This window comes from Hypomesus nipponensis, chromosome 10, assembly GCF_054491055.1.
Source record: "Hypomesus nipponensis isolate SF chromosome 10, ASM5449105v1, whole genome shotgun sequence".
Taxonomy (NCBI): Eukaryota; Metazoa; Chordata; class Actinopteri; order Osmeriformes; family Osmeridae; genus Hypomesus; species Hypomesus nipponensis.
The window spans coordinates 9,513,843-9,539,762 of record NC_140370.1 but is presented as its reverse complement, the minus strand read 5'-3'; the positions used below and the strand labels follow the sequence as shown (position 1 = coordinate 9,539,762).

General features: G+C 39.7%; 1 protein-coding gene across 1 annotated transcript; it reads right to left on the bottom strand.

Moving 5' to 3' along the window:
- Positions 1-11,065: 11,065 nt before the first annotated feature.
- On the bottom strand, positions 11,066-24,677 carry LOC146271569 (myosin heavy chain, fast skeletal muscle-like). Its single transcript, XM_084706562.1, has 39 exons — positions 24,639-24,677; positions 24,252-24,470; positions 23,850-23,993; positions 23,485-23,641; positions 23,233-23,260; positions 22,763-22,877; positions 22,153-22,245; positions 21,959-22,022; positions 21,661-21,759; positions 21,445-21,548; positions 21,105-21,243; positions 20,803-20,921; positions 20,572-20,721; positions 20,278-20,448; positions 19,816-20,119; positions 19,650-19,714; positions 19,424-19,511; positions 19,193-19,310; positions 18,901-19,024; positions 18,680-18,816; positions 18,175-18,430; positions 17,851-18,093; positions 17,586-17,762; positions 17,250-17,395; positions 16,979-17,069; positions 16,414-16,803; positions 16,033-16,159; positions 15,765-15,883; positions 15,278-15,474; positions 14,972-15,155; positions 14,670-14,835; positions 14,352-14,476; positions 13,943-14,251; positions 13,356-13,559; positions 13,143-13,268; positions 12,543-12,713; positions 12,300-12,404; positions 12,104-12,199; positions 11,066-11,882 (listed from the first exon to the last, which is right to left on the bottom strand). The coding sequence occupies exons 2-39, from the start codon at positions 24,456-24,458 to the stop codon at positions 11,736-11,738; spliced, it is 5,805 nt and encodes a 1,934-aa protein (XP_084562688.1). The 5' UTR covers positions 24,459-24,470; positions 24,639-24,677; the 3' UTR covers positions 11,066-11,735.
- Between the last annotated feature and the right edge of the window lie 1,243 nt (positions 24,678-25,920).

The window sequence follows — 25,920 nt, the reverse complement described above, 5'->3', positions numbered from 1 at the left end:
ACATTCATCAGTGCTGAAATGCAAGGCAGGTTTAGTTGTATAGCATATTTCAACAACAAGGCAATTCAAAGTGCTTCTCATAAAACCATTAAAAGCATCAAAACATAAAGCAAGAAATAAAACAAAAGTTGCAGTGCAGTTTAAGAAATAAAATGATAATATCATTGAATCTGGTTCAATTAAAGGCAACAGCAAACAGTAAAGTCTTCAATCTGGATTTAAAGGAGCTGATGGTCTCAGCACACCTGCAGCTTTCAGGGACCTTGTTGCAGATATGTGGAGCAGAAAATCTGAACGCTGCCTCTCTATGTTTAGTTCTGACTCTTAGAACACAAAGTAGACCAGTCCCAGATAAACTGTGGGGTCGGGATGGTTCGTAAGGTAGCAGCAGATCACAAATCTATTTAGGCCCTAAACCATTCAGTGCTTTATAATCCAGCTGCAGGATTTTAAAGTCCATTCTTTGTTGGACAGGAAGTCAATGCAAAGACCTCAGAATTGGAGTGATGTGATCCACTTTCTTTGGCTTAGTGACGACTCGAGCTGCAGTTTTCTGAATCAGCTGCAGCTTTCTGATTGACTTTTCACAGAGACCTGTGAACATTACATTTCAGTAGTTTAGTCTACTGAAGATAAATGCATGGACAAGTTTTTCTCCAAATCCTGTTGAGACATAAGTTCTTTAACCTTTGATACATTCTTCAGGTGATAGTAGGCTGATTTTTTAATTGTCTTGATATTGCTGTTTAGGTTGAGGTCTGAATCTATAATAACACCTACATTTTGGGCTTGGTTAGTGGTTTTTAACATCAGCGATTGAAGCTGAGTGCTGACTTTCAATCGTTTGTCCTTGGGACCAAAAACAATTACTTCTATTTTATCTTTATTTAAGAACATTCAGGCACATCCAGTTGTTAATTTTTTTAATACATTTACCTAGCCCTTCTAAGGGATTATAGTCCCCAGGTGATAAAGTTATGTAGATCTGTGTGTCATCTGCACAATTATGATAACACACTTTGTTGTTTTTCATAATCTGAGCCAATGGAAGCATGCAGATGTTGAACAGAAGAGGCCCCAGTATTGAACCTTGGGGAACACCACATGTCAGACACAAAGACACAATGTATTGTAAAACTAAAGTTCTGCCACTGTCTGTGTTTAAGTGGATGTCGTTGAAGACCTTAACAAGAGCAGTTTCAATTCTGGGGTGCTGACAAAAACCAGACCCAAGGACATTAAAACAGTTATTTTCGGCTGTTGAAAAAACACTTTTTCCATTATTTTACTTAAAAATGGGAGGTTTGATATTGGCCTATAATTTGTAATTATTTGGGGGTCCAAACTAGCCTTTTTTAGGATTAGTTTAATAGCTGCAGTTTTCAGGGCTTGTGGGAAGACACATGACAGAAGGGATGTGTTCATAATTTGTAAAAGATCAGTGGTCATGCAGTGTGAATTTTTTTTTTTAAGTGTAATGGCAGAATATCCAAGCTGCAGGAGAATGTTTTCAGATGTTGTATAATATCTTCTAGGCTTCTTTGGTCGATTGAATGAAATTGTGTTATGATATTTGAATGGATGCTATTTAAAGGTGGGGACAGCACATATTCTGTGGTTGGTGTGGGGGCGCCGATTGCTTGTCTAATTTTATGAATTTTGTCAGCAAAAAAGGAGGCAAATTGATTGCATGCCCAGGTGGGTTGGAGTGTAGCAGTTACTTACACCGGAGGGTTTTTCTGTCAATGGTAGAAAATAAGGTGCGTGTATTGTTATTGTTGTTACATTTACATTTATGCATTTAGCAGATGCTTTTATCCAAAGCGACTTCCAAGAGAGAGGAACGAAGAACCCCCCCCCCCCCCAGTCTGCAGAGAAGGGAGACTGCCGTTGGAATGAAAGGAAGAAAACTGGATACAGTAACACGGCGGATATCGCTCATTGGAAGAAAAAACCCCAGATGTTTTTATACATAAATATATATTTTTGCATCCAACGTAGTCAAGGCAGTAGGCGTGTGTTGCAAAGGCGGCCGCCTTAACTGCAAAGTGCTGCGGGAAACCCTGATGTTAATAAACATTTTATAAGGGCTTGTTTATCCATTAACTTATGTTTATTACAAGCACCTTCATATAAAATGTTGCCTTGATTGCTAACAGCTGTTATCATTTTATGGTTATACTTTCAATGATGAGTAAAAGGTGAAAGTGCTATGTAGTCAAGCACCATCTAGGTCTGAGGAAATGTATACCATGGTTACACTATCTTTCTCTGACAGAATTGTGTATTGCTGCAAATGTAATTGTCATTCTACATTTTGTCATTTGTATTGTTTTGACTGTTTTCACTTTTTTTGTACTTAACTAATAGCTCTTACTGAAAAGTCTGCAACTACGCATACACACAGACACATGTTCACTCAAGATGAGTTATAAATACATGTGGAAATACTGTGAGGGGAGGCCTCACAGCAGGCCGATTTCAAGGATCAGAGACAGTTTACAGTCAGCAATTCATTTCACTGGTTAATCTCCAGATTTCTCACATTTCTGCCCCAGGCTCCTCTACAGCATATCATTCATGGTACCATGAATTGAACCAAGTGCGGAACTTTTCCGGACACAACTTAATGTACTGTTACGGGTGCGATAACTGCTGGGGGGAAGCAGTATTATTAAAGTTGCCATGAATGTCAACTCATCAATAAAATGCAACAATTGACTGTCTATCAGGATAGATAACATGGAACAGTTTTTTACTGTCATACAGTCATTCTTTAGAACCAGTTCAGATTTATTCTCAAAGTAATGAAAACCACATCTAAGTGGCTAAATTACGTGCAATGGAAATGAACCTCTACAGTTAAAGGATGGTGAGGTTTTCTGGTAAAGTATGAAGGTGTGTCTGTCTACAGTTTCTACATCGTCTTCATCTGACAAGTCATGTATAATAAGGATGGAATAACAAATTCCATATTAGGTATTGTTTTGACTGTCTTTTTTCCTCGACCAATGGCCTTTCCCATCTCTTATGACCTTATTCATAGTTGTTCCTATAATTGCCACCACAGCACATGCACATACAAACTGGGCCATAGAAACAGTCTGTCAGATGATCCTCCACAGTAAACCAACTCCCAGAACATAAAAGGTTAAAAGACTATCCAACAGTGTGTTGCTATGGCTGCACTCCAGACTCCTCCAATTTCCCTCCCTGCTTCAGGGCCTCTTCATGATTATTGACAAACTTCCATTAAAAACATTGTCAAGCTACAGAATGAGTAAGACTGTGCTTGGGGTGGCTATTGAGCAACAATGGGAACGGCTGTACTGCTAAGATATACTGTGCGATAAGTATAAAACCTGGCATGCGGCAGTTGCAATGCAGAGCCCCAGATTATCACAAGATGCCAAACGCTGTTTGAAATGTTAAGACTCATTCACTGCTATGTGACACACCCCTTGGCATTCCCATGCTGTTCTATGCTGACCATGTTTTCTAAGCATACTAAATACAAGCCCTACAAGTGCACCTGGAGCTCCTTGATCTTCTTCTGCAGCTGGGCACCCAGAGACTGCTCATCCTCAATCTTGCTGAGAAGCTGGCTAGTCTCAAAGTCCTTCCTATGGAGCACAAAGTCAGAGGTTTTGGTTTTGTGTCATTGTGAAGGAACGGTCCAACTAAAAGCATACAGTTGTTTACACAGTTGTATTTGGTTAGTGTTTGATGATGAGCAATGATCTGATCCTCAAGAGAACCCTGAAGGGAGACAAACTAGTTGGTCCTTATCCTATATCATGTAACTTCCATATTTCAACATTTCGTTTTCAGTCAAGTCCTGAAAACATATTGTTTATATTGTATGTATGATAGTCATTGTATTATTTAAAATGTATTTAGAGTAATAATATAGAGTAGTAATGTATCTCATGTTTCTTAAAAATAGAAGAGGCTTTAACCCACCTATTTACAATTCCAAGTCCAGAAATGGTTTTAGCGGTATAGAATTACAATGTAATCAGTCTGCCTGTCTGATGCATCATCATTTTATTTGGTAACTGGACTTGGGTTATGAAAAAGATCCCCTGAGTAAAATCCTAATTTGGGATGTGAAATGTCACATGTAAGGCTCCACCAAATAACAACCTTACTTACCTTATAAAGGCTCTTCAAGGGTTTATATTCAAGGACAAATGTGTCAGTGATACATCTACTTCAATCTACCAATGTCGGAATTGTGAGGATGGAGGGGGTACACATAGGGGTGGGGGGCAAGTGCACGTATACGGTCAAATAACTGATCTTTCACACCACTACATATGTCTTAGCTGCAAAACGGCCAGCCACTAACCCGGATGCCATAGAACACTCAGTTTTTGACCCTTTGTTCAAGTATATAAAGTACTTCAATTGTTATTTGAGCTGTATCAGTGACAGCCTGTATAACACCTTATATAGACTGTTAAAATGAGGCATGCACTTGTTTTTAGCTTTATGTTGTGTGAGTTATTATTTTGTTTAAGACCAGCAATGAAAACGTGCCTTGAGAAAAAGAAGGTAAGGTTACGATGAAAACACTTTTTGAACCTCTATATTTGACATTTTTCAAGTTTAAGTGTAGGATCACTATAGAGTTGATAGATGGGGTGGTTATAAGCATGACAACGGAGGAGCAGCTGCAGTATGAAGATGGTAAGACATTCACTGAAGTGAAACTTTAACCTGTGCTATGTAGTCCAGTACATATCTAAAGTTTTTAAGGCGGTTTGATATTCTTCATGAAGGTAGGTTTGTAAAAAGTTAAGTTCTAGTTTTAGTGTCTTTATTTGTATAAATGGTAATAGTATGAATAGTAAAATGTCAATGTCATCCCATATTGTTTAGCCTTCTTGACATTTACCATGATCCTTTCCTGCCACTGTTGGTTCTATTATTAGATTTGATTATTAGGCCCACAATCCATGCTCCATTGCGCACATACTGTAGTAGGGGCGACGCCATGAATTTTGGGCCCCATGAAAAAAACAAAAAACAAAGTTGATAATTTCTATTCGTTTTTCAATTGTTTGGGGCCCGTTAGTCGAGGCCCTTAGAATTGTCTGACAAACCCTGACTGTCACTTATTATGAAGTCCACAGGACGCAGGCTAATCAAATGAATGACCATGCAGAGGCAGACATGTAGCAAAATACAGTATCGTTTATTTAATAAATATCTGGTCGCTGATGTTGAATGAGATTACAGAACAATAATTCACACACACATTTACACACTGCCATCAAAGTAGCTTCCCACCACGGTTTACAGGTCACGAGTAACCAGTAAACAGAATTCATGTGATTCAAGGCTCAAACACACTCCACACAATAGTGTTTGGGGGATCTCAAAAACACACAAAATGTCAAACAGTAAATTCACTGGACCTAATGTATGGCAGTTAACCAAAAAGGACACACATTCATACAAACAAAGGGAAACAAAAACCCAAAATAAATATGTGTTGGTGGTTAATTAATGTAAGGGAAAACAGTGGTCAACCACTTCGCTATGTGTGTCTTTCCTGCTAACACACAAAAGACATCAGGTTCAGACAGATCTGATACACATTACACAATATTTACCATAACAACCTTTACATAAGAAAGAAATACACAACTAAAACCATATACCTTAGTCAGGCTTACCGCACACAAACCTCAGCCAATGCGCCAGCACACAAGCAACGCGCAGTCTGCAATGACAGATTTAAATGTTGCGTTAAACAAGCGCTTTTGTAAGTGCTACATAAAACTTGAATCGATCCTATAGCGCATGCGTCCTACATTCACTGTCTATAACAAATAAACTCATAGATCACAGCTTATAAAACACATACATTGTAACTATATTCTAAATTTACACCACACCACTCTTCCAGATTCAAATTTGATGCTGTAAATGTGAAAGATTTGCCTGGGCATTACAAGGTCCATTAAAATCCAGACATTTTGAGAAGAAATTACTGTCCCCAATTGTTACAGCACTGGGTTGGGTTCCAGTTAATTTAATCATATATTGCTATCCATAAAATTATACAGTATAATTCATAAATTGCTTCATAAAAGCTCAAATGTTATAGCCTGACGTTGTCATACTCAGAATATGAGTCTGAAAACTCTCCGTTGTGCTGTGACTATGGGGCGTGTTTCAACCGAACTCGTAAAAACAAATGCCTCTACGCTCAATTGGATAGACCTAGCAACAACAAAAGTCAACAACAAAAAACGATTCAACTTGAGAAAACGTACCTTACATAAACACCGACATTTTCCTCATGGAGCTTGGATAATTTTTATAAACTTTTAACATTTAAAATCAACATGGTTAACCAAATAATGAATGGCATGGTCCTGGTATGAACACGTTTGAGTTTCAGTCACTTTGTAGCTACTGTACATGCAAATACTGTTCCCCCCATGACACTCTACATTCAGTGGTCATGACAGTTGTTTTAATCTGGCCCCAAAAAGCTCTCTACGTTGAAGATAACAGTGTCTGCTGTGTTGTACTGTGCATTGCCTACAGTGACAGGCAGCAAACACCCAGACACACTGTAAAAGAAACCTGATGGACCAATGAAAGACAGAAGTTGTTTAAAGATGTATTATTCAAATACAAGAACATACATTTCTGACTGCCATAATCAACTCATCATAACGAAGTTCCAGACCTGAGAGTAAAATGAACGTACCAACGACATATTTCCTTTCACTAGTAGGCCATCTGATTTAGATGGAGAAGGAACTGTGGCATCAGTCTTCAGACAAAAAGCACATTGATTGAAAGAGACCAGTGTTTCCGTCTGCACATCTGCCTCTGTCTTTCATTAAAGGAAAACATTTCTCTTTATTGGATTCTGTTTTTCACGACTGTTAAAAGTGACATCATTGGTTTTGTTTTCTATCAGACATGCTGACTGTAACCAATGACAGTACACAGTTGGAATCTACTCCATTGTCAGAAGGAGTGGCTGTGGAACTGCATAAAGATGTTCAGGTGGCTGTTTCTGAAAGAGTGGAATGCCTTTCTCTGTCATTTCAGTTGGTCCTTTTGTCAAGATGATGCTCCACTCATTTGTCATCTTTTTAGCTTTATTAGGTGAGTTGTTAAATGTGTTAATCATTTATTTGCTTTTGCAAAATGCTATGCATAAAACAATTTAAATAAAAGTGAATACTAACATGTGCATATTATTCCATACAATCTACAAAATGTGGAATATGTTTTATTTAACCAATATTACTTTTTGCAGAATCTGTTAACGGGGATTCAATAAACCCAAAGAAAACACAGGAGCAGATTGTGGAGGAAAGTAATGTCAATCTGACCTGCAATTATGATGGCACCATTTACAATATACAGTGGTACCGCCAATATCCACAATGTAAACCAGAATTCCTCCTTTCCATCACAGAAGAGGGGTCCATAATTAAAGCTACTACACCATTTCCTCGTCTGTCATCTTGCATTCACAAGAAAGACAAGCTTGTGCAGCTGGAGATTTCAGCTGCTGAAGTGACAGACTCTGCTCTGTACTACTGTGCAATGACGCCCACAATGACAGGAAATGTAGACTCACTGTACAAAAACCTCAAGTAAACCCTTTGAAGCAATGTTTCAGTTGAGAGACATAATATACTGATCCTGGAAACCTTGTACCTAGAACTTTATTATGAATGTCGTGGAGTAATTGTAATGGCAATTTTCGACATAGTTACAATATCTATGTTTCTTAAAGCGGTAAAAAGTAAGTTCCTTTGTTATAAACAGAAACTGAGGTTCTGTGATGTGGTTTACTCTGTAGAAGGGACACTCAGATTGTCTGGTATTTATGGTGTTGTTTTAAGATGCCTAACTAAGATCCAGACGGTCTTAGTTAGGTTTGGGGGTTGGGCAGAGCTGACCTGACCTGATCTTTTGGCCAAGGAGATGGCCAAGCCAGGCATCCTGTTTGTAGAAACTAGAAAACTGCATCAACATGGGACACTGGCCTGGGGGGTTTTATTATCCTAAACTGTCACTGACCAGTGCTGACCAATCATGGTGACCGCTGTATTGATTGATTATTAACATCTGGTATCTGTTCATATAAGGGAGCCTCTCCTTATTGTCCTTTATCACTCTTACGAACGACCTGTGTGGATGCCACCTCCTTTGTTAATGACTGATCAGCAAAGCTTTGTTTAATCATATGTAATTGTATAGTCTAAATAAATTGTATTAAAACCATATCCCTTGACTATTCAGATCTACACAGTGCCACTCGAATTCTTCCATATCAGTAATCTTCCCAAGTAAACAAATACATTGTGTACCGTCCAAAACTATTGACTCTTTGAGCAATACTTGTATCTTAAAATTTCTCATTTATATGATATTCTGTGATATGAGTCACACTCAAACAATACTTCCACAGATAATTAATTATTTGATACTATATCAAATACATGAGATCAATAGATAGATAGATGGATAGATAGATAGATAGACAGAGAGATTGATTATTTTAAGATTAGAAGGAGTGGCCTCTCAGTAATCAGACACTTAAAAAGTGTCTAAATGGTGCTTAGTATTTGCAGTTGGTCAGTACCTTATTTCAGTATTTAAGTCTGAAGTGTGGTTGGTGACACACACTATGTCTTGTACCATGCACTACCACCTTCATAAATGACAGCAAAAGGGAGGGGCTAATGTTTGGGGAGGTACAATACAGGTTATGTGTGCATGAATACTCACAAAATAAAGAGTTTGGTAAATTATCTGTTCTTATTGTCTGTTCCGTCTAAGAAGAGCATATTTTTAGAATGTGCTACATGTAGTGTTTCTTGTTAAAATGCTGTTAGTATACTTGGTGTTGTTCAATAAATTACTATCTGGTATGTAATGTTTTGAATTACTGTCATACTTACAGAGTTGGTTTATGCTTACATTAACAATACATGTTCACATGTAAGTACTTTGTTTTTGCAGGTGTCATTTGTCAAGAGCTCACTCCAATAAAGAATGAAGTGAACAGTGTAGAGGGTGACGCTGTTATTTTGACCTGCAGATTTTCCAAAACTGCAACAGCTGCAGATGATTTATATTGGTATCGACAAGAAACTGGAGCGCCCCAATTTCTCATACACCTCTATGGTCTTCACAACCTAAATAAAGCTGATCCACAAAACCATCGACTATCTGCTAAGCTGAACGGAGGGAAAGACCACCTGGATCTGATGATCTCTTCTGTTACAGTGACAGACTCTGCTCTGTACTACTGTGCTCTGAGGCCCACAGTGACAGGAAACACATACACATTGTACAAAAACCTGACTAGAAGGTGTCAATGACTGAAGCATGAACAAAACCTTCTACAGTACTGTTCCCTTTACCATCATTATCTACATGACAAAACTGGGGAGGGGACAATCTTAAGGGGAGGTACAATAGGTTGTGTGGGGACATGTACAAAAAAGAGAATAATTTAAGAGTTTGTATTACAAGCTGTCATACCATGTCTTTTGTATCAAGAGCAACTGTTTTGTGTGTTTTTTTGTCACAGTGTCCATACAATTTTCAAACAATGTTATTGTACTTTGTGTTGTTTTTTAACATACTCTCTGGTAGGTCATGTACTGAATAACTGTGATAAATGCATATTTGGATAAAATGGGAAATGTTGACATGAAAAAAGGATGTTCACATTTAAGGATTTTGTCTTTACAGGTCTCCTTTGTCAAGAGCTCACTTCAATAAAGAATGAAGTGAACAGTGTGGAGGGGGAAACTGTTACTCTGTCCTACAGCTACTCCAAAACTGCGGATGCTAATGATTATTTCTATTGGTATCGACAAGAAACTGGAAAACCACCAGAATTTCTTGTCTCCATCACAAAATTTGACCCCAGCACTAACTTTAGCACACTAAACAATCGACTATCTGCTAATCTATATGAAGAGGGGAAAAGTCTGAATCTGAGCATCTGGTCTGCTAAAGTGAGAGACTCTGCTCTGTACTACTGTGCTGTGAGGCCCACCGTGACAGGAAGCCCAGACACACTGTACAAAAACCTGACGACATGTCACACATAGAGAAGTACTCCAAGAGGAGGAGTGTGATGTCAAAGGAGTGGCTGAACCGAAATAGGTGTACAAAAGTAGACACATACTTCATATGACTTTATGTGACATACTTTTTATGTTTGCTGTTTTCTCATCTAAGATGGTGTTAGTGCACTTACTAATAACATATCTATGGGTTAGTGATGGTTATATACTATATATTTACCCACCTTCTTTAAGATCATCTTCTGTAAACTTATTGTCTGCTCCTAATTTATTATTTTGGTTCGAGGGCTTTTCGTTGTGCAGGGCCCAAATTATGGAACTCTTTACCATTGAATATCCACCAGTTGTATTCAATTTTCCAAGTTTAATACTCAGATTAAAAGTTATCTGTTTAGAATGAGCTTTTAATGATTGTATTTTTTGTTCTGCATGTTTGATTTCTATTGTGTTTTGGATTTTATTCATATGATTTTTTGTTGTAAGATGTCCTTGAGTGCCTTGAAAGGTGCCTATAAATCAAAGGTATTATGGCTATTTTCAGAAGTCTAATTCAAATACATTTAGTTAGTTATTTGTTTATGGACATAATGAAATTTAATCATAATGCATCAAAAAACTGGAGGGATCAGTACTCCACTTTAGTGCCAGGAGGTGGTGCTGTAATGTTAAACATCTTATTAAATGTTGGTGAAGAGTTCAGTACTTTGCTGAGATTAGACATTAAGTATACTTGTTTGATGTTGCATTGTGACAGTCTTTCTAAAGATGATGATGTTTAATGCACTTTCAATTGTTATCTCACTTTTCTTTTTTTTTAATAGATTTTGATATATTTTCAAGAACAAATCTGTATGGATTACAATGTACTGATTTTCTTTGATCATTTTATGTATTGTCTTGTGTCATAATTGTATCTTAAAAGTTTGATTGTGTTTATAATGCTACAAAGTTGCTCAAAAATCCACAAAGTCATGAAATAGTGTAGGCCTACATACTTTATTTCAAACCATGTTCAAAAAATCACCATTCAATTCATATTTTATGAAACATGGCAATGTTGGTATGTTTTGGTGCAGGTTCTTGTCACTTCTATTCAGCTTCCTTTGCCTGATAGAAGAGAAGAGAGTATGACGGATTGTTATTCAGGGGTCAGATAGCTGAGCGGTTAGGGAATCGGGGTACCAATCAGAAGGTTGACAGTTTAATTCCCAGCCGTGTCAAACGATATGGTGTCCCTGGGCAAGGCACTTCACCCTACTTGCCTTGGGGGAATGTCCCTGTACTTACTGGAAGTCGCTCTGGATAAGAGCGTCTGCTAAATGTAAATCCCATTTTTACAAAATGTGGGCAATGGACTTTTTTCTTAATGATATATATTGGAGGTCTAATTGACCCATTTAAGTAATACTTTATCAAATGTCCAATCTATAAACTGAGTGGAGAGTTAGGGGTACATTCAATTTACTAACCCTGGTTGTGGTTAAAAAATATATATATATTAGGTATGTGTATGTATGTAAAAATCTAAATGGTGTGAGAATAGATGTTTTGACGGAACAACCCCCAAAAATATGTACTTTCAGTAACTGATTTAAATTGTTATTTATTAGGTCCCATGAGGTATATTTATGAACCCTTGGTGTGACATCAGCAGGTCTTTACCTTTCCAGAGTCCCGACTCTTGGTTCTGAGCTTGTTGACCTGAGACTCAGCGATGTCGGCACGCTCCTCAGCCTCCTCCAGCTCATGCTGAACCTTCCTGAACTTGGACATGTGGGAGTTGGCCTGTTCCTCCTGGGATTAATTCATATGAAAACATTAATCAATTAATGCAATCCTTCTTTTTTTTCAGAATTACCACCAAGTTTTCAGACTTGAATGACAATCCTCTGTAAATGCTCAAGTCCAAAAATGAAATAAAGTAGGTAGAAGGTACATATTTGCCTTTAATGGACTTGAATGTGAAAATTTTTCATAAACAAATGTCTCTTCATTTTAATTGAAAAATGACTTACCGCCTCCTCAGCCTGTCTCTTGTAAGCCTTCACTTTAAGCTGCAGCTTATCCACCAGGTCCTGAAGTCTGGTTACATTCTTTTTGTCCTCCTCAGTCTGAAGCAGAGGATAATTTTTCAAATTACACACTTTCTGTGGATTCCGTGGATTCCATATGTATAAAGTTATGTGTAAAGTGAGTGTGTTGTTACATTACCTGGTATGTCAGTTCCTTGACTCTACGCTCATACTTGCGGACTCCCTTGACTGCATCTACACCTCTCCTCTGTTCAGCCTCAACCTCAGTCTCCAGCTCACGCACCTAGGTGGAGAACAGGAGCTTATGGTGGGTACATCCCTCCCATGCTAAAAGGTCAGCATTAAGCCAGACTAAATGCACCAGAAAAAGTTTACCTCTATAAAGGTTAGACAGGGAATATTCAAATGTTTTCAAACTTACCCTGGACTCCAGTTTCTGGAGCTGCTTCTTGCCACCCTTCATGGCTAGGTTCTCTGCCTCATCCAGACGGTGCTGCAGGTCCTTGACTGTCACTTCAAGATTCTTCTTCATCCTCTCAAGGTGAGAGCTGGTGTCCTGCTCCTTCTTCAGCTCTTCTGCCATCATGGCCGCCTGCAACAATACAACACCTCTTGGTTGAACTGAATAACTACTCACACAGTATTATACCGGGTTACAAAAACTATTTTTTTTACAGTACAACAATATATTATCTAGACCATACACTAGTGGAATGACCAAACAAAGAGTTATAAAGCCTTGTGAAAACTGAACTGCATATAAATCAGAACCATCTAACTAGTTTCTGTATTGTACCTAGATGGATCAGTGATGGTCGACACTACAATTGTGAACACATAAGTTGTGAAGCAGTCAGTAGAACATGGCCACAAGGTGGAAGGTATGTTATCATAGGTGTTGGCTACTCTATGATGATATGGTGGTTCCATATTGCTTTGATATGGCCTTGATGATGATGGTGTAAATAAAGCAGCAGACTGAATAGTGACTGTACTATGATACTTAGTTAGCCAGACTCACATCAGTGATGGCCTTCTTGGCCTTCTCCTCAGCGTTCCTGGCCTCCTGGACAATGTCATCCACCTCACCCTGCACCTGAACCAACTCAGCTTCAAGCTTCTTCTTGGTGTTCAACAGGCTGGTGTTCTGGAAAAGAGTACACATGGATATAGCAAAAACTAAACTTTTGCCGTGAATGTTATCTATTTGTGTGTGTGTGGATGTTTTCCACACCTGGGAATGCAGCAGTCCCACTCTTTCGCTGGCGTCCACCAGCTCCTGCTCAGCCACTTTGCGGCCTCTCTCTGTCTGCTCCAGACCCACTCTCAGCTCCTCAATCTCAGCCAACATCAGACCGTTTCTACGTTCCACCATAGCAGCCTGTTCCTTCAGGTCCTCTGAGGCACGGACGGCATCATCCAGGTGCAACTGGGCATCCTAGAGAACGAAGTGGTTAAAATAATGTTTGAGCTTAGCATTGGTACTTTTATTTTTTATTTTTGGGTCTATTTCTGCAATAACCCTGTCTGTACTGAACAAGCCTGTAGAATGTTTTTCTACACTGGAATAGAGACTTCGTCGTCGTCGTCATCTACCGCTTGTCCGGGGATCGGGTCGCGGGGGCAACGACCTAAGCAGGGAGGCCCAGGCTTCCCTCTCCCCGGCCACTTCCACCACCTCTTCCTGGGGGACCCCGAGGCATTCCCAGGCCAGCCGAGTGACATAGTCCCTCCAGCGTGTCCTGGGTCTTCCCCGGGGCCTCTTCCCAGGAATAGAGACTTGATTCATTTTAAGTGAACTGTTGCCAACAATCACAGTACCTTGAGTTGCGCCTGAACGTTCCTAAGCTGCTTCTGGGACTCAGCAGCCTGGCGGTTAGCATGGCTCAGCTGGATCTCCATCTCATTCAGGTCTCCCTCCATCTTCTTCTTTATTCTCAGAGCATCGTTCCTGCTGCGAACTTCAGAGTCCAGGGTGCTCTGCATGGAGTCCAGCACTCTTTGGCTGTTCCTCTTGATCTGCTCCATCTCCTCATCCTTCTCTGCCAGCTTTCTGTCCACCTCACCCTTGATCTGGTTCAGCTCCAGCTGCACACGCAGAATCTTGGATTCCTCATGCTCCAGGGTTCCCTGAATAAAGAAACAATTTGCAATGTCATTCTTAGTTACGTGGATCCTAAAAGTGTTTATTCTTCTCACTTCATTCTGGAAAATTGTGGAGAGTTTGTACCTCAGCCTCCTCCAGAGCCGTCTGAATCTCAGACTTCTCTGTCTCCACTGTCTTCTTGGCCTTTTCCAGCTCATGGATGCTCTTACCAGTCTCTCCGATCTGCTCGGTCAGGTCAGAGATCTCCTCTGTGATTTGAAACAGAAGCATTTTTTAAAGTACCATCCCTGATCTTCCAGGAATAAAACAAAGCAAGGAGTTGAAAGCAATGAGTTGAAAACAGGAAACTGATGCTACTAACATACTAATCCAAAAATACAAATAGGAAACAGTATCCGGTTTTCTGCTTTACAAAAGCACCACAAACTACATTTATCTCACGTTGTAAGTTCTTGTTCTCTCTCTTCAGAGTCTCCAGCTGGTCAAGAGCCTCCTCATAGGAGTTCTTCATCTTGAAGAGCTCTGTGCTGAGAGAACGAGCCTCCTTCTGAGCTCCCTCCAGCTCAGCCTGGCCCTCCTCAAACTTCTGCTTCCACTCTGCAAGAACCTAGGAGGAAGCACACACCAAAGCAGTCTTTAACAGTTGAATTACAAATTACTATCAGGGTGTAACAGGGTTACAGGGTGTAGCAACACAGTTTTGAGCAACTAGTTGCAGATTCTGGTATTTTTCTCATTTTCACCTTGTCAAAGTTCCTCTGCTTCTTATCCAGGTTGGCAGCCAGGGCATTGGCTCTCTCAACATCAATCATGAGGTCCTCCACCTCTCCCTGCAGCCTCTGCTTGGTCTTCTCCAGAGAGGCACACTTGGAGTTGGTGGCCTCAATGGTCTCCTCAGCATCCTGGAGACGCTGAGCCAGCTTCTTCCTGTGAAGGTTTATTTTTTACATTCCTAAGAAACCTGAATTTGGTTTTGGGTACGGTTTGAGCACACCGCTAACTCCTTATATTGCTTCCTTATGGAGTGCCTTTAAGCTTTGTTGACTTACTTGGCTTCCTCCAGCTCCTCTGTCCTCTGGATGGCATCAGTCTCATACTTGGTCCTCCACTGAGCCACCTCAGAGTTAGCCTTGGACATGCCACGTTGCAGCTCTGCCTTGGCCTCCTGCTCCTCCTCAAACTGTTCCCTCAGCAGATCACAGTCGTGGCGAGCAGATTGGACTCCATGGGCCAGTGCGTTCTTAGCCTAAGATCAAGAGAAAACAGTGAGCTCTCTTTACTCTGGTAATGAGAAATACACATGCCCAGTACATACATTTAAGTCAGTACTGTAGCTCAATTGATGCATGTACACATGTATTGACTTGTCTCAAAATCCAAACATTAAAGGGTAGAACATTTGAATTGTGGATCTTATAAGTGGACCAAGAATAAGCAGACTCGGTAAGAAATTAAAAAATGTGTTTCATAGTTAGTGTTATGTGACTCAGGAGGATGATTGGTCAACACGACCTGCTTTTTTAATTTGTAATTTACCTTGACCTCCTCCTCAACATGCCTCTTGAGTTCCTCAATCTGCTGGGTGTAGGCCTGCTTGCCTCTAGTAAGCTGGGACACCAGGGCTTCCTTCTCCTCCAGCTGGCGACTAAACTCACCTGGAGAGAATAATAGATTCTTGTTAGGTCAAGCCCTCGCTGGTGTACTTCTTAATATGCTTAGTTTGTATTATTTTCATACAGAATAATTCAAATATGTATGTTCATAACTTTTGATGAAGGAATTGTTCTTGATTCACTGAATTTACCATTCTCAGTGAGGAGTCTGGCTCTCTGTCCACTGATGTCATTGACCTGGCGAACGTTCTCATCATTCTTGGTCTTGAGCTCACTGAGTTGGTCCTCAAGGGTACGGCACATCTTCTCCAGATTGCCCTGCGGAACAAACATCATGTTTCAGTGATAGTTATTCTAGTTGTTTCACAGTTTTTCCAACAGTTAACAAATTATTTTGATTAATTGCAGTTGTGAAATCTTTAAATTGTTCAAATATAGTAAATTATATAAAGGTGAACAGTTGTTCACAAACCTCTACAATCCACTCCTTCATCCTCTGCGGACTTGGTCGTTGAGCATTCAAGTTTTACAATAATTTTATCTTTCTGTTTAGGTTTATTTGTATCACTGACCTTAGCTTTAGCAACTGCCTCCATGTTGGAGGAGAGGTCATCAATCTCCATCTTGAATTCACTCTTCTCTTTCTCCAGTTTCTGTTTGACGCGCTGCAGGTTGTCGATCTGTTCTCCCAGCTCTGCCACACTGTCAGCCTGCTTCTTCCTCAGGGCTGAGGCTGTGGCCTCATGCTGCAGGGTGGACTCCTCCAGGTCACGTCTCAGTTTCTGGAACTCAGCCTCTCGCTTCTTGTTCATCTCAATCTGAGCAGCTGTGGCGCCTCCAGCCTCCTCCAGCCTCTCACTGATCTCCTCAAGTTCCCTGGACAGATCGGCCCTCTGCTTCTCCACCTTGGCCCTGGCAGCACGCTCAGCCTCAATCTCCTCCTCCAGCTCCTCAATACGAGCCTACAGTAGAACAACACGCATCATCATTCATACGTTTCATAATGAGTTTCAAAATTCTGTCCTGCATATGAGCAGAAAACAACTTTATGAACAAGGTGGATTCCAAACACAAGCAAGTCCAATATCATCAAGGCCCATAACAGGAAATGCTTCTTGTTTATTAACTACACTGCACCTGGAGCTCCTTGATCTTCTTCTGCAGCTGGGCACCCAGAGACTGCTCATCCTCAATTTTGCTGAGGAGCTGGCTGGTCTCAAAGTCCTTCCTACACAGCACAAAGGAATTACATTTTACTTTTGTGTTATTTTGATGGGAGACTATGAACTAATCTTTACCCATACCCATCAGAATATTACAGCAGGTACGTTTTGGATCCTAAATTTGAATCTTTAAGTGTGTTTGAATAATATGTATTCTTTGTCATGTTTCTGATCAACTAACTCACTTCTTGATTTTTTCATCAGACTGCTGCTTGTCATTCTCCAGGTCCATGATGGACTCCTGGGCCAGTTTCAGGTCTCCCTCCAACTTTCTCTTGCCTCTCTCAAGGTCCATACGGAGCTTCTTCTCTTGCTCCAGTGAACCTTCAAGCTGGAGGACAACACACAATTCTCATACTTAAGCTTTGATGTTAACAGCTATTTATTCATAACACGATATATTAGTCAATTGTCTTTCTGAATCCCTAAAAACAATTTATTATATGAGATTAAATTAAATAACAATAGAGGCAAAGTTGGATAAAACCCCAAATTGTGCACGAAAATATGACTTCACTCACATCATCAACTTGCTGTTCCAGCTTGGTCTTGGCCTTGGTCAGAGTGTTGACTTTGTCCTCCTCTGCCTGCAGGTCATCCAGTGTCTGCTGGTGGGCCTCTTGCAGGGCTTTCTTCTCCTTGGTCAGCTTGGCAACACTCTCATCTTGAGATGCCATCTCCTCAGTCAGGTTTTTAACCTGGACAACACAAAGTTAGTCTAAGTTAAAACTATTGTTTGGTGTTTTTGAACAAACTACTGTTTATATATTGGTGAGATGTTGATACCTTGTTCTCTGTGGCATGTTTCTCCTTCTCCACTTTGGCTAGGGTAAGCTCCAGATCATCAATGTCCTTCTTCAGTTCAGAGCACTCATCCTCCAGCTTCCTCTTCTTGGCTGTCAACTCAGCATTAATCTCCTCTTCATCCTCCAGCCTTTCTGTTGTCTCTTTGAGTTTGGCCTCCAGCTGGATCTTGCTCTTGATCAGACCCTCACATCTCTCCTCAGCATCATTCAGATTCTCTGCTTCCTGAGAGAAGAAAGTTTGTGGGTAAGCCAATGTGTATATTAAATTATAGATGTGTGGTGTGCGCATGTATATTTCACTTACAGATGCTACTTGAAGAGACAGGTCATTCTTCTCCTGCAGGAGGGTCACCATCTTCTCTTCCAGCTCCTTCTTGCGAGCCTCAGCCTTGGCAAGAGCAACTTTACATTTCTCATAGTCTTCCTTCATGTTGGCCAGCTCCTTCTCAGTCTCAGCACTTTGCAGGAGAGGCTTGATCTTGTAATAGACCTTCATCCATGGCCAGTGTTTCACGTTCATGAATGAGCGGACATTGTACTGGATGGTGAAGATAGACTCTCTGATAATAAGATAAAGAGTGGCACAGTGTTTAGCTCTAAACAAAATGAAGCAACACAATGATAGTAAATAAATTAGTTTGTTTATATGATGTTTCCTACATGTTAAATATATCTAGTGTAAAAAAAATACAAATTCACCTCATGATTCTTACAAAAACTTCATAATAAAAGAAAATCTAAACACCAGCTATGTGTAAGTGTTCAACTCCAAATCTTTAGAACTTTTACTTTAATCATCTCCATCTCACCTTCTCTCCATCATCTTAGTGAACTCCTTTCTCATGAGGTAACCGCGACAAAGAGCCTGCGTCATGGTTACCAGAATAGCAAGCTTTTCATCTCTCATCTCCTCAAGGACACCAAGCAAACCAGCTTTGAAGAATACCTGAGACAATTGGAGAAACATGAGTAGGGTCAGTGTTTTTGCTCGTACAGTATTTCAAACATTCCAGTGTATCTGGAATTTTACCTTGGTGTGTCCAAACTTGTACTCCTCATGGTTCACATCAATTGACCCAAGCAGCTTCTCAGAAGCCTTCTTGTTGTCAATGAACTGGCCTTCGGGGATGACGCTGGCATTCAATACTTTGTATCTGTGTAGAGAAGTGGCAAACAATAGTCTGTTTTCGAACACTAAACATTTATGTGCACTCATAAGTATTATAATGCGTATTTCCATTTCTAAATGTACATGTGTATCTGCTCTGGTCTGTGTGTAAGTAAAGTGTGTGTCCAAGTGTGTGTGCCTATCTATGCTGTACCTCTGCTTGAAATCAGCATAGAGGATTCTGCTTGGAAAGCCCTTTCTGCAGATCCTAATACCCTCCAGCACACCATTACACCTCAGCTGGTGGATAACCAGGAAGTTCTCCATCAGACCTTAAATCAGGAGATTGGAGAGGACTTTGGGGGATTTTTGAGGAAACAAATATTACAGTTTAGAAGTGTTTTCCTTTGTTTAAAGTCAAATTTTACCATATGTTATTTTTTACCTGGAGTCTTTGACTCATTGGGGATCAGACAACGCACAAAATGAGGGTGGGTGCTTCTCAAATTGGTCATCAGCTTGCCCAAGTTCTCCTGTAAGGTTGTTCCAAAGGACGATAATGATCAAATTATATATATGAATTAAAGTGACTTTCTGATGATTGTTCATTTTAATTATTCAACATTTATAAATATGATTACTAATTATTAATTTAGTAATTTAGTACTCACCCTGAACTGAGAAGAAACAGTCTGCATGGAACCTCCCTTCTTCTTGCCACCTTTCTTTGAAGTGTCTTTAAATGGTTACAAATGCAGGGGAAAAGTTAACTTTTAAGTTATAATTATTTATCAATAATATAATACTTCAATATTTTGTGCATAGAAATATACTTACCCTCAGGTGGGGGAGCAACATAAAGGGTACACATAAGTTTGACTGAAGATTTCTGGTACAGCTGAACCACAGAGTCGTTCAGGGGATCCTTGTTCTTGTCCAGCCAGCCATTGATGTTGTAGTCCACTGTACCAGCATAGTGGACCAGGGAGAAGTGGGCCTCTGCCTTGCCCTTTGCTGGTTTAGGCTTCTCAAATGCCTTGGTCTTACCAAGATGCTGGTCATACAGCTTGTTCTTGAAGGTAGTATCGGAAGCCTTGGGGAACATGCACTCCTCTTCAAGGATGGAGAAAATGCCCATTGGCTAAGAGAGAAACACATGTGAAGTAAATATATGTATACTAAAACAAAATATTAACATGGAAGAAACTCCACTAAGTATCCACTTCCAATTACATTATTTGACGTGTATTTATATTTATATACAATACAATAATATTAGACTTTTCCCACACACTTCACCTTCTCAATAAGCTCAATGCAGGCAGCCAAGTCCATGCCAAAGTCAATGAACTCCCAGATGATACCCTCCTTCTTGTACTCCTCTTGCTCCAGGACAAACATGTGGTGGTTGAAGAACTGTTGCAGTTTCTCATTGGTGAAGTTGATGCACAGCTGTTCCATGCTGTTGAACTGTGAATATACAAAAACTTAGGTTGGGTTAACATTTTCTGTTAGTATTCTATCATTTAATCATTAAAAAGGATTGTATTGTTTCATAATGGTCAAACCATCCCATGGCAAATCCAAACTCACATCAAAGATCTCAAACCCGGCAATGTCAAGCACACCAATAAAGAAGTTCCTAGGTTGCTTGGTGTCCAACATCTGGTTGATGCGGATGACCATCCACAAGAACATCCTCTCATAGATGGACTTGGCCAAAGCACTCACTGAATTGTTCACCTGTGTAACGAACAACAGTACTGAGTTGACAGTTTGGAAAAAATTTGAAAAAAGCCTTAGTTTTTAGTAAAGAGCCCTTACCTGAGGCACTGTCTGACCCTTGGTCACATACTCATTGCCGACCTTCACTCTGGGGTAGCACAGGGCTTTCAGCATGTCAGCTGAGTTCAGACCCAGAAGGTAACCGATTTTATCAGCCACTGGGGAGAGAAAAGAGCAATGAGCATCGGAATTAAAAAGAAAAGAGCAACAAGGTTTGTGGGCATTGTTTCTCTCTTTTCCAAACTATTAGTTCACAGAAACAACAAGCATCACACTATTAAAAAGTAGTTAAATCCAAATTTGAATAGATGCTTTTGACAAGAAGTGTAAATGTGACTCACCATCTGTGCCATCTGGCTCAGCTTGCTCCTCACGCTGCTTCTGCTTGAAGTGCATGTTGCCGTGGTGCATGACAGCACCAGTCAGCTTGTAGATGCCCATTTTCTCTTCATTGGAGAAGCCCAAGATGTCAATAGCATCCTGAGGGGGGAAATTAAGATCATGTTCAAATACGACAAACAAACGACCTGCAATCTATTAAACAGGTTACTTTAGGGATGGGAGCTCCAAGCAAGATGGAGTAAGATGGATCATTATTATTCCACTGAATTTTTAGAACTCATACACTCACTAGCCATAGCCAAACATTTTATGTGTTTTCTAACTCTTTCATAGACTCACATCAGTGGCATCAAGCTCAACCTTGTCATCAATACTGGCCACAGTGATCTGACCCTGGCTGATCATGGGGAAGTCATAGGGGTTGGTGGTAATGAGTGTCATTTCTGTAGAGAACCAAAATGGAAACATCTCTTGAAAGCAGTTTCTAAGTTTGTGCAAACATGCAAACCATGGATTTTGTCTATTGAAAATTCCTTGCAATCTTCTGTGCCTCACCAACAAGCTCAGGTTTGTGGTTGGTCATCATCTGGTAGAAGATGTGGTAGCCTCTCTCATCAGGCAGCTGGAAGCTCACTCTGGACTTCTCTAGCAGGTCTGTGAGGAGAAATGAGAGAGAGATATGGGCAAAGTGGAGACATCTGAATCTCAAGTAGACACCAACACCAACTTTTTGTTTGTTTTAAATTATAAAGTGTAATCAGAGACAAAGAGAAATTAAGATAGGAGAAACCCAATAAGAGTCCCAATCCATTTAGAGAAAACATCTATGGAACAGGGAAGGAATCCAACTCACATGTCTCAATATCAGCACTAGCCAGTTTGCCGGTGGTGTGGAAGTGAATCCTGATGAATTTACCCTAAAGTAGAGCACAGAGTAAATCAAGAAAAGTATCCCAGTATGCTACAGCTCATAAAAATAGGAATCTAATGTAATAAAAATATAAATAGTGCAATAGAAAGAAATTATCCTTGTCCCTCCAAACTTACAAAGCGAGAGGAGTTGTCATTCCTCACTGTCTTGGCGTTACCGTAGGCCTCCAGTAGAGGATTAGCTGCAATGATCTGATCCTCAAGAGAACCCTGAAGAGAGACAAACCGGTTGGATCGTTTAATCCGGTAACTCCCTTCTTTCAAAAATAAATGTATTTTCTCTTGTCCTGGGAAGTTTCACTTTATGATAGCTTAGAACATTTATTTTAAACATGTATACATTTAAACATTTATACAATGCAGAAATAAGAACATGAATCACCAACCACAAAATAAATCATCGACCACAAAAAAAAAGATTAAAAAGAACTGGAAATAGAGTTGCAAGCGAGAAGTACCATAGTCCTATGTATAGAAGGCTTGGTAACATTGTGATGGAAAAGGTGATATAAGGCCCACATACCCACAATTCATTGCCATCCTATGCTGACATTGTCAGTCCCTAATGTAAGTTGTTCAAACTTTTAGGTGTTTCAGTTTTCAGTAATTTAAAGGTTTCAAGGACAAACATAGCCTTCTGTAATTATCAACTGACAAGAACAACAACAGGGGTTCTCCTACAGCAGATCTCCAAAAGATCTATTTCCTTCTGCATGTTAGAACTTGCCTGCATTTTGCCAGGTGTTTGTTCTTTCTTCTTTTCACCTCCAGAAACTGCAATTGTTGCAAAGTACTGGATAACACGTTTGGTGTTGACAGTTTTTCCAGCACCGGATTCTCCACTGGTTGATGAAAATGTTTTTTAGTTTACATAGCCATTTCTAATCTAAAGGAGTATTGGTGGATGTCTTACTCATGATACATGTATTGTTTTAGCTGCACTTGGTAACATTTAAAATAAGAGACACAGCGCGCACTATATTTGTCTGAGCTCCTATGTTTTCCTCCAGTTTGAGTATGACTGACACAAAGTAAGTAAAGGAGGAAGGCACACTTGAAAATGAACAGGATTGCTGCGACAGAATTGGTGAGAAAGTAGTGGCCATGTACTGCAACAAAAACCTTTGAAGAGTATAGCTTCATTATTACTTCAAACTTTGAATATAGTATTATATACATTTAAAATGTTAAACTTACGTGATCAGGACGGACTGGTTCTCCCTATCTAGAAGTGAAGAGCATGAATAATGTAAACGGAAAATGCATACCCCTTCCCATTTATCCACATAACCATACATACATTTTTACATCACCGTATCCTGTCTGTTTATCCATCCATCCATTTATTGTATCAATCCAACTATTGGCCAATTTTACTTCATCATTCAAGTCAGTCAGTTTGTCCCTTAGTCAATTTGCTCATCCATCCATACATCCATCCATCCATACCTGTCAACATGAACTGATAGGCGTTGTCAGAGACGGAGAAGATGTGGGGTGGAGCCTCCATACGCTTCTTCCCTCTGTAGGCGTTGACCACTTCACTGTCATACACAGGGAGCCACTTGTAGGGGTTCACCGTGGCACAGAAGAGCCCAGAGTAGGTCTGCAAAGTGAAAATAAACTAGGATTAATCTAGGATTTTTTGCATTTAGCAGTATGGTTTACGGTATGTAATGATTCTTTTTTTTTTATCTCCATGGGGCTAATTGATAAGAAATCGACAGATTGATGTATGTCACAGTTCAAATATCATAGTATCTGCATTTTCCTTGAGGTGGATAATGTGTACAGTTCACGTGTAGTTTTCTTACGTAGATCATCCATGCGGCATAACGCTCTTTGAGGTTATACAGGACAGAAGCTTCATTGAGGTAGGTCATCATGGCCATGTCCTCAATCTTGTCAAATTTTGGAGGGTTCATGTTGAAGACTTCTTCTTCTTTGAAGGTTTTAACCTGCAATTCAGATACATGGATCCAGCCAACATTGGTTCTAATGGACATAAATACATTTGAACAGTATAAAATCATCTTTTATTCAAAAGATATTTCCCATTTTGCTTCATGGTATTTAGTCATGTTTGTTGGGTGTTGAGTATAGTAACAGTATCGTTTGTGTATGGACTACCACATGGGCTTTACCCACTGAACCTGTTGTCTATTCTCTGCAATTTAAAGACATGGCAGCCATTGGTCATCATAGAAGAGCCTTACCTCCTCAGTGGTGAGGATTTTCACATCGCACTTGCCACCGTCCCTCTTAATAACCAGTCCCTTGAGGTACAACTCCTTGGCATCAGTCACATAGCAGGCATTCTTAGCATCAAATGGTGCAGCCTGAGCCTCAAGTCTCTCCTTCTCAGGCTTACGAAGGTAAATGGCGGCCTTGCCATATTGGGCCATCTCGGCGTCCGTACTCATGGTGACGGCTCACTGGAAGACAAAGATGACAGGCATAAGTAAGCTAATTAAGTTGAAAGATCTGTTTGCATTATATACTAATCAGTAAATAAGACTAGACAAGACTAACAACATTTCACCACTCAGTCTATTAATAAACAATCTATACTAGAATGTTCGTAATATCAAACCATGTCTCACCTGGTTTTCCACTTCCAGATGAATTAGACTCTGATGATGCTGTCACATATTTGAATGTTACAATATTGTTACAATATTAGTATGAAAATGGATAGTACCCACATGCCAACTACCCCGAAATTGTCAAATTGAATCGCATGCATAGTTCAACTTCAAAATGTGATTTCTATTTACTTATTGCCAAAAATATAAGTCCAGTCTTCAATTGATATACTACCTGTATGTCTTTAAACACTGTATAAATTAGTCTACATGTCAATAATAATACAAATAATAACGTAACATGTCATAAAGTGAAGGCCATGTGAATAAAGGATGCAAAGAAGAGTATCTTACCACAGAAGTTGAAGCTGCTGTATCTGACCATGGATGCTGATCTGTGGGACTCCTTATATCTGGTGCAAAGTGCCTAGCAAGCAGGAGCTAATTGTGGATCACTCTCCTCTATGGAAGTGAATTGTAGGGAAGCATCCAGTGTCTTGTTCAAGCCCCTCCTTTGCTCTTTCTCCCCCTCGATCTCAATTTTCTTTGATATATATATAAATGTCTGTACATTGAGTGAGTGTAGATTTTCAGTTACATTTCATTATACTTAAACCCATTTGGGGACATACTGTACATTGTAAACACTTTATCTTGATATGCACAAACATCTTGTATGTAAAAGATAAAACACATCATCATTATGCACATAATGTCAATCTTCTCCTTGAGCTAGAACACACACCCCCCTCAACTAATAATCTGGGTAATTGTTCATTTAGTCTGTTAATTCATTTCCTTATGAAGCATTTAAGTTTGTCTTCAGAAAGCTCATGTAAAAGCTGAAGTGAATACGGTATTATGGCACAATCAAGATGAAAACATAGTGATGCAAGTTGTACAGTCTCAACTTCTTTCAGGAGGATGGGTGAGGAACAAACATGAATAAATAAAAACAAATATTGAACAGGCTCAAACATAATCATGTACTTTTTTAAATGCCCCAGTGTTTTAATTAATATATAAAGACTGCCTTGGTGGTGTAGTTGGAGGACATTTATTATGTTTAGGCATTAATCAATACTCTTTCCCAATATGCACAACTGTCAAGCTTTTCTCTATCTGGTTGAAAGCAGGCAGTTATCAGAAAGTTTAATATCAGTTTGCCTGCCTGGTGCATTAGCGTTGTATTCAGTAACTTGATTGGGTCTATAAAAAAAGATCCTCTGAGTAGAAGTCTAATTTGGGATCAGAAATGTCACATGTAATGGCAAGGCTCCACCAAATAACAAATTTACTT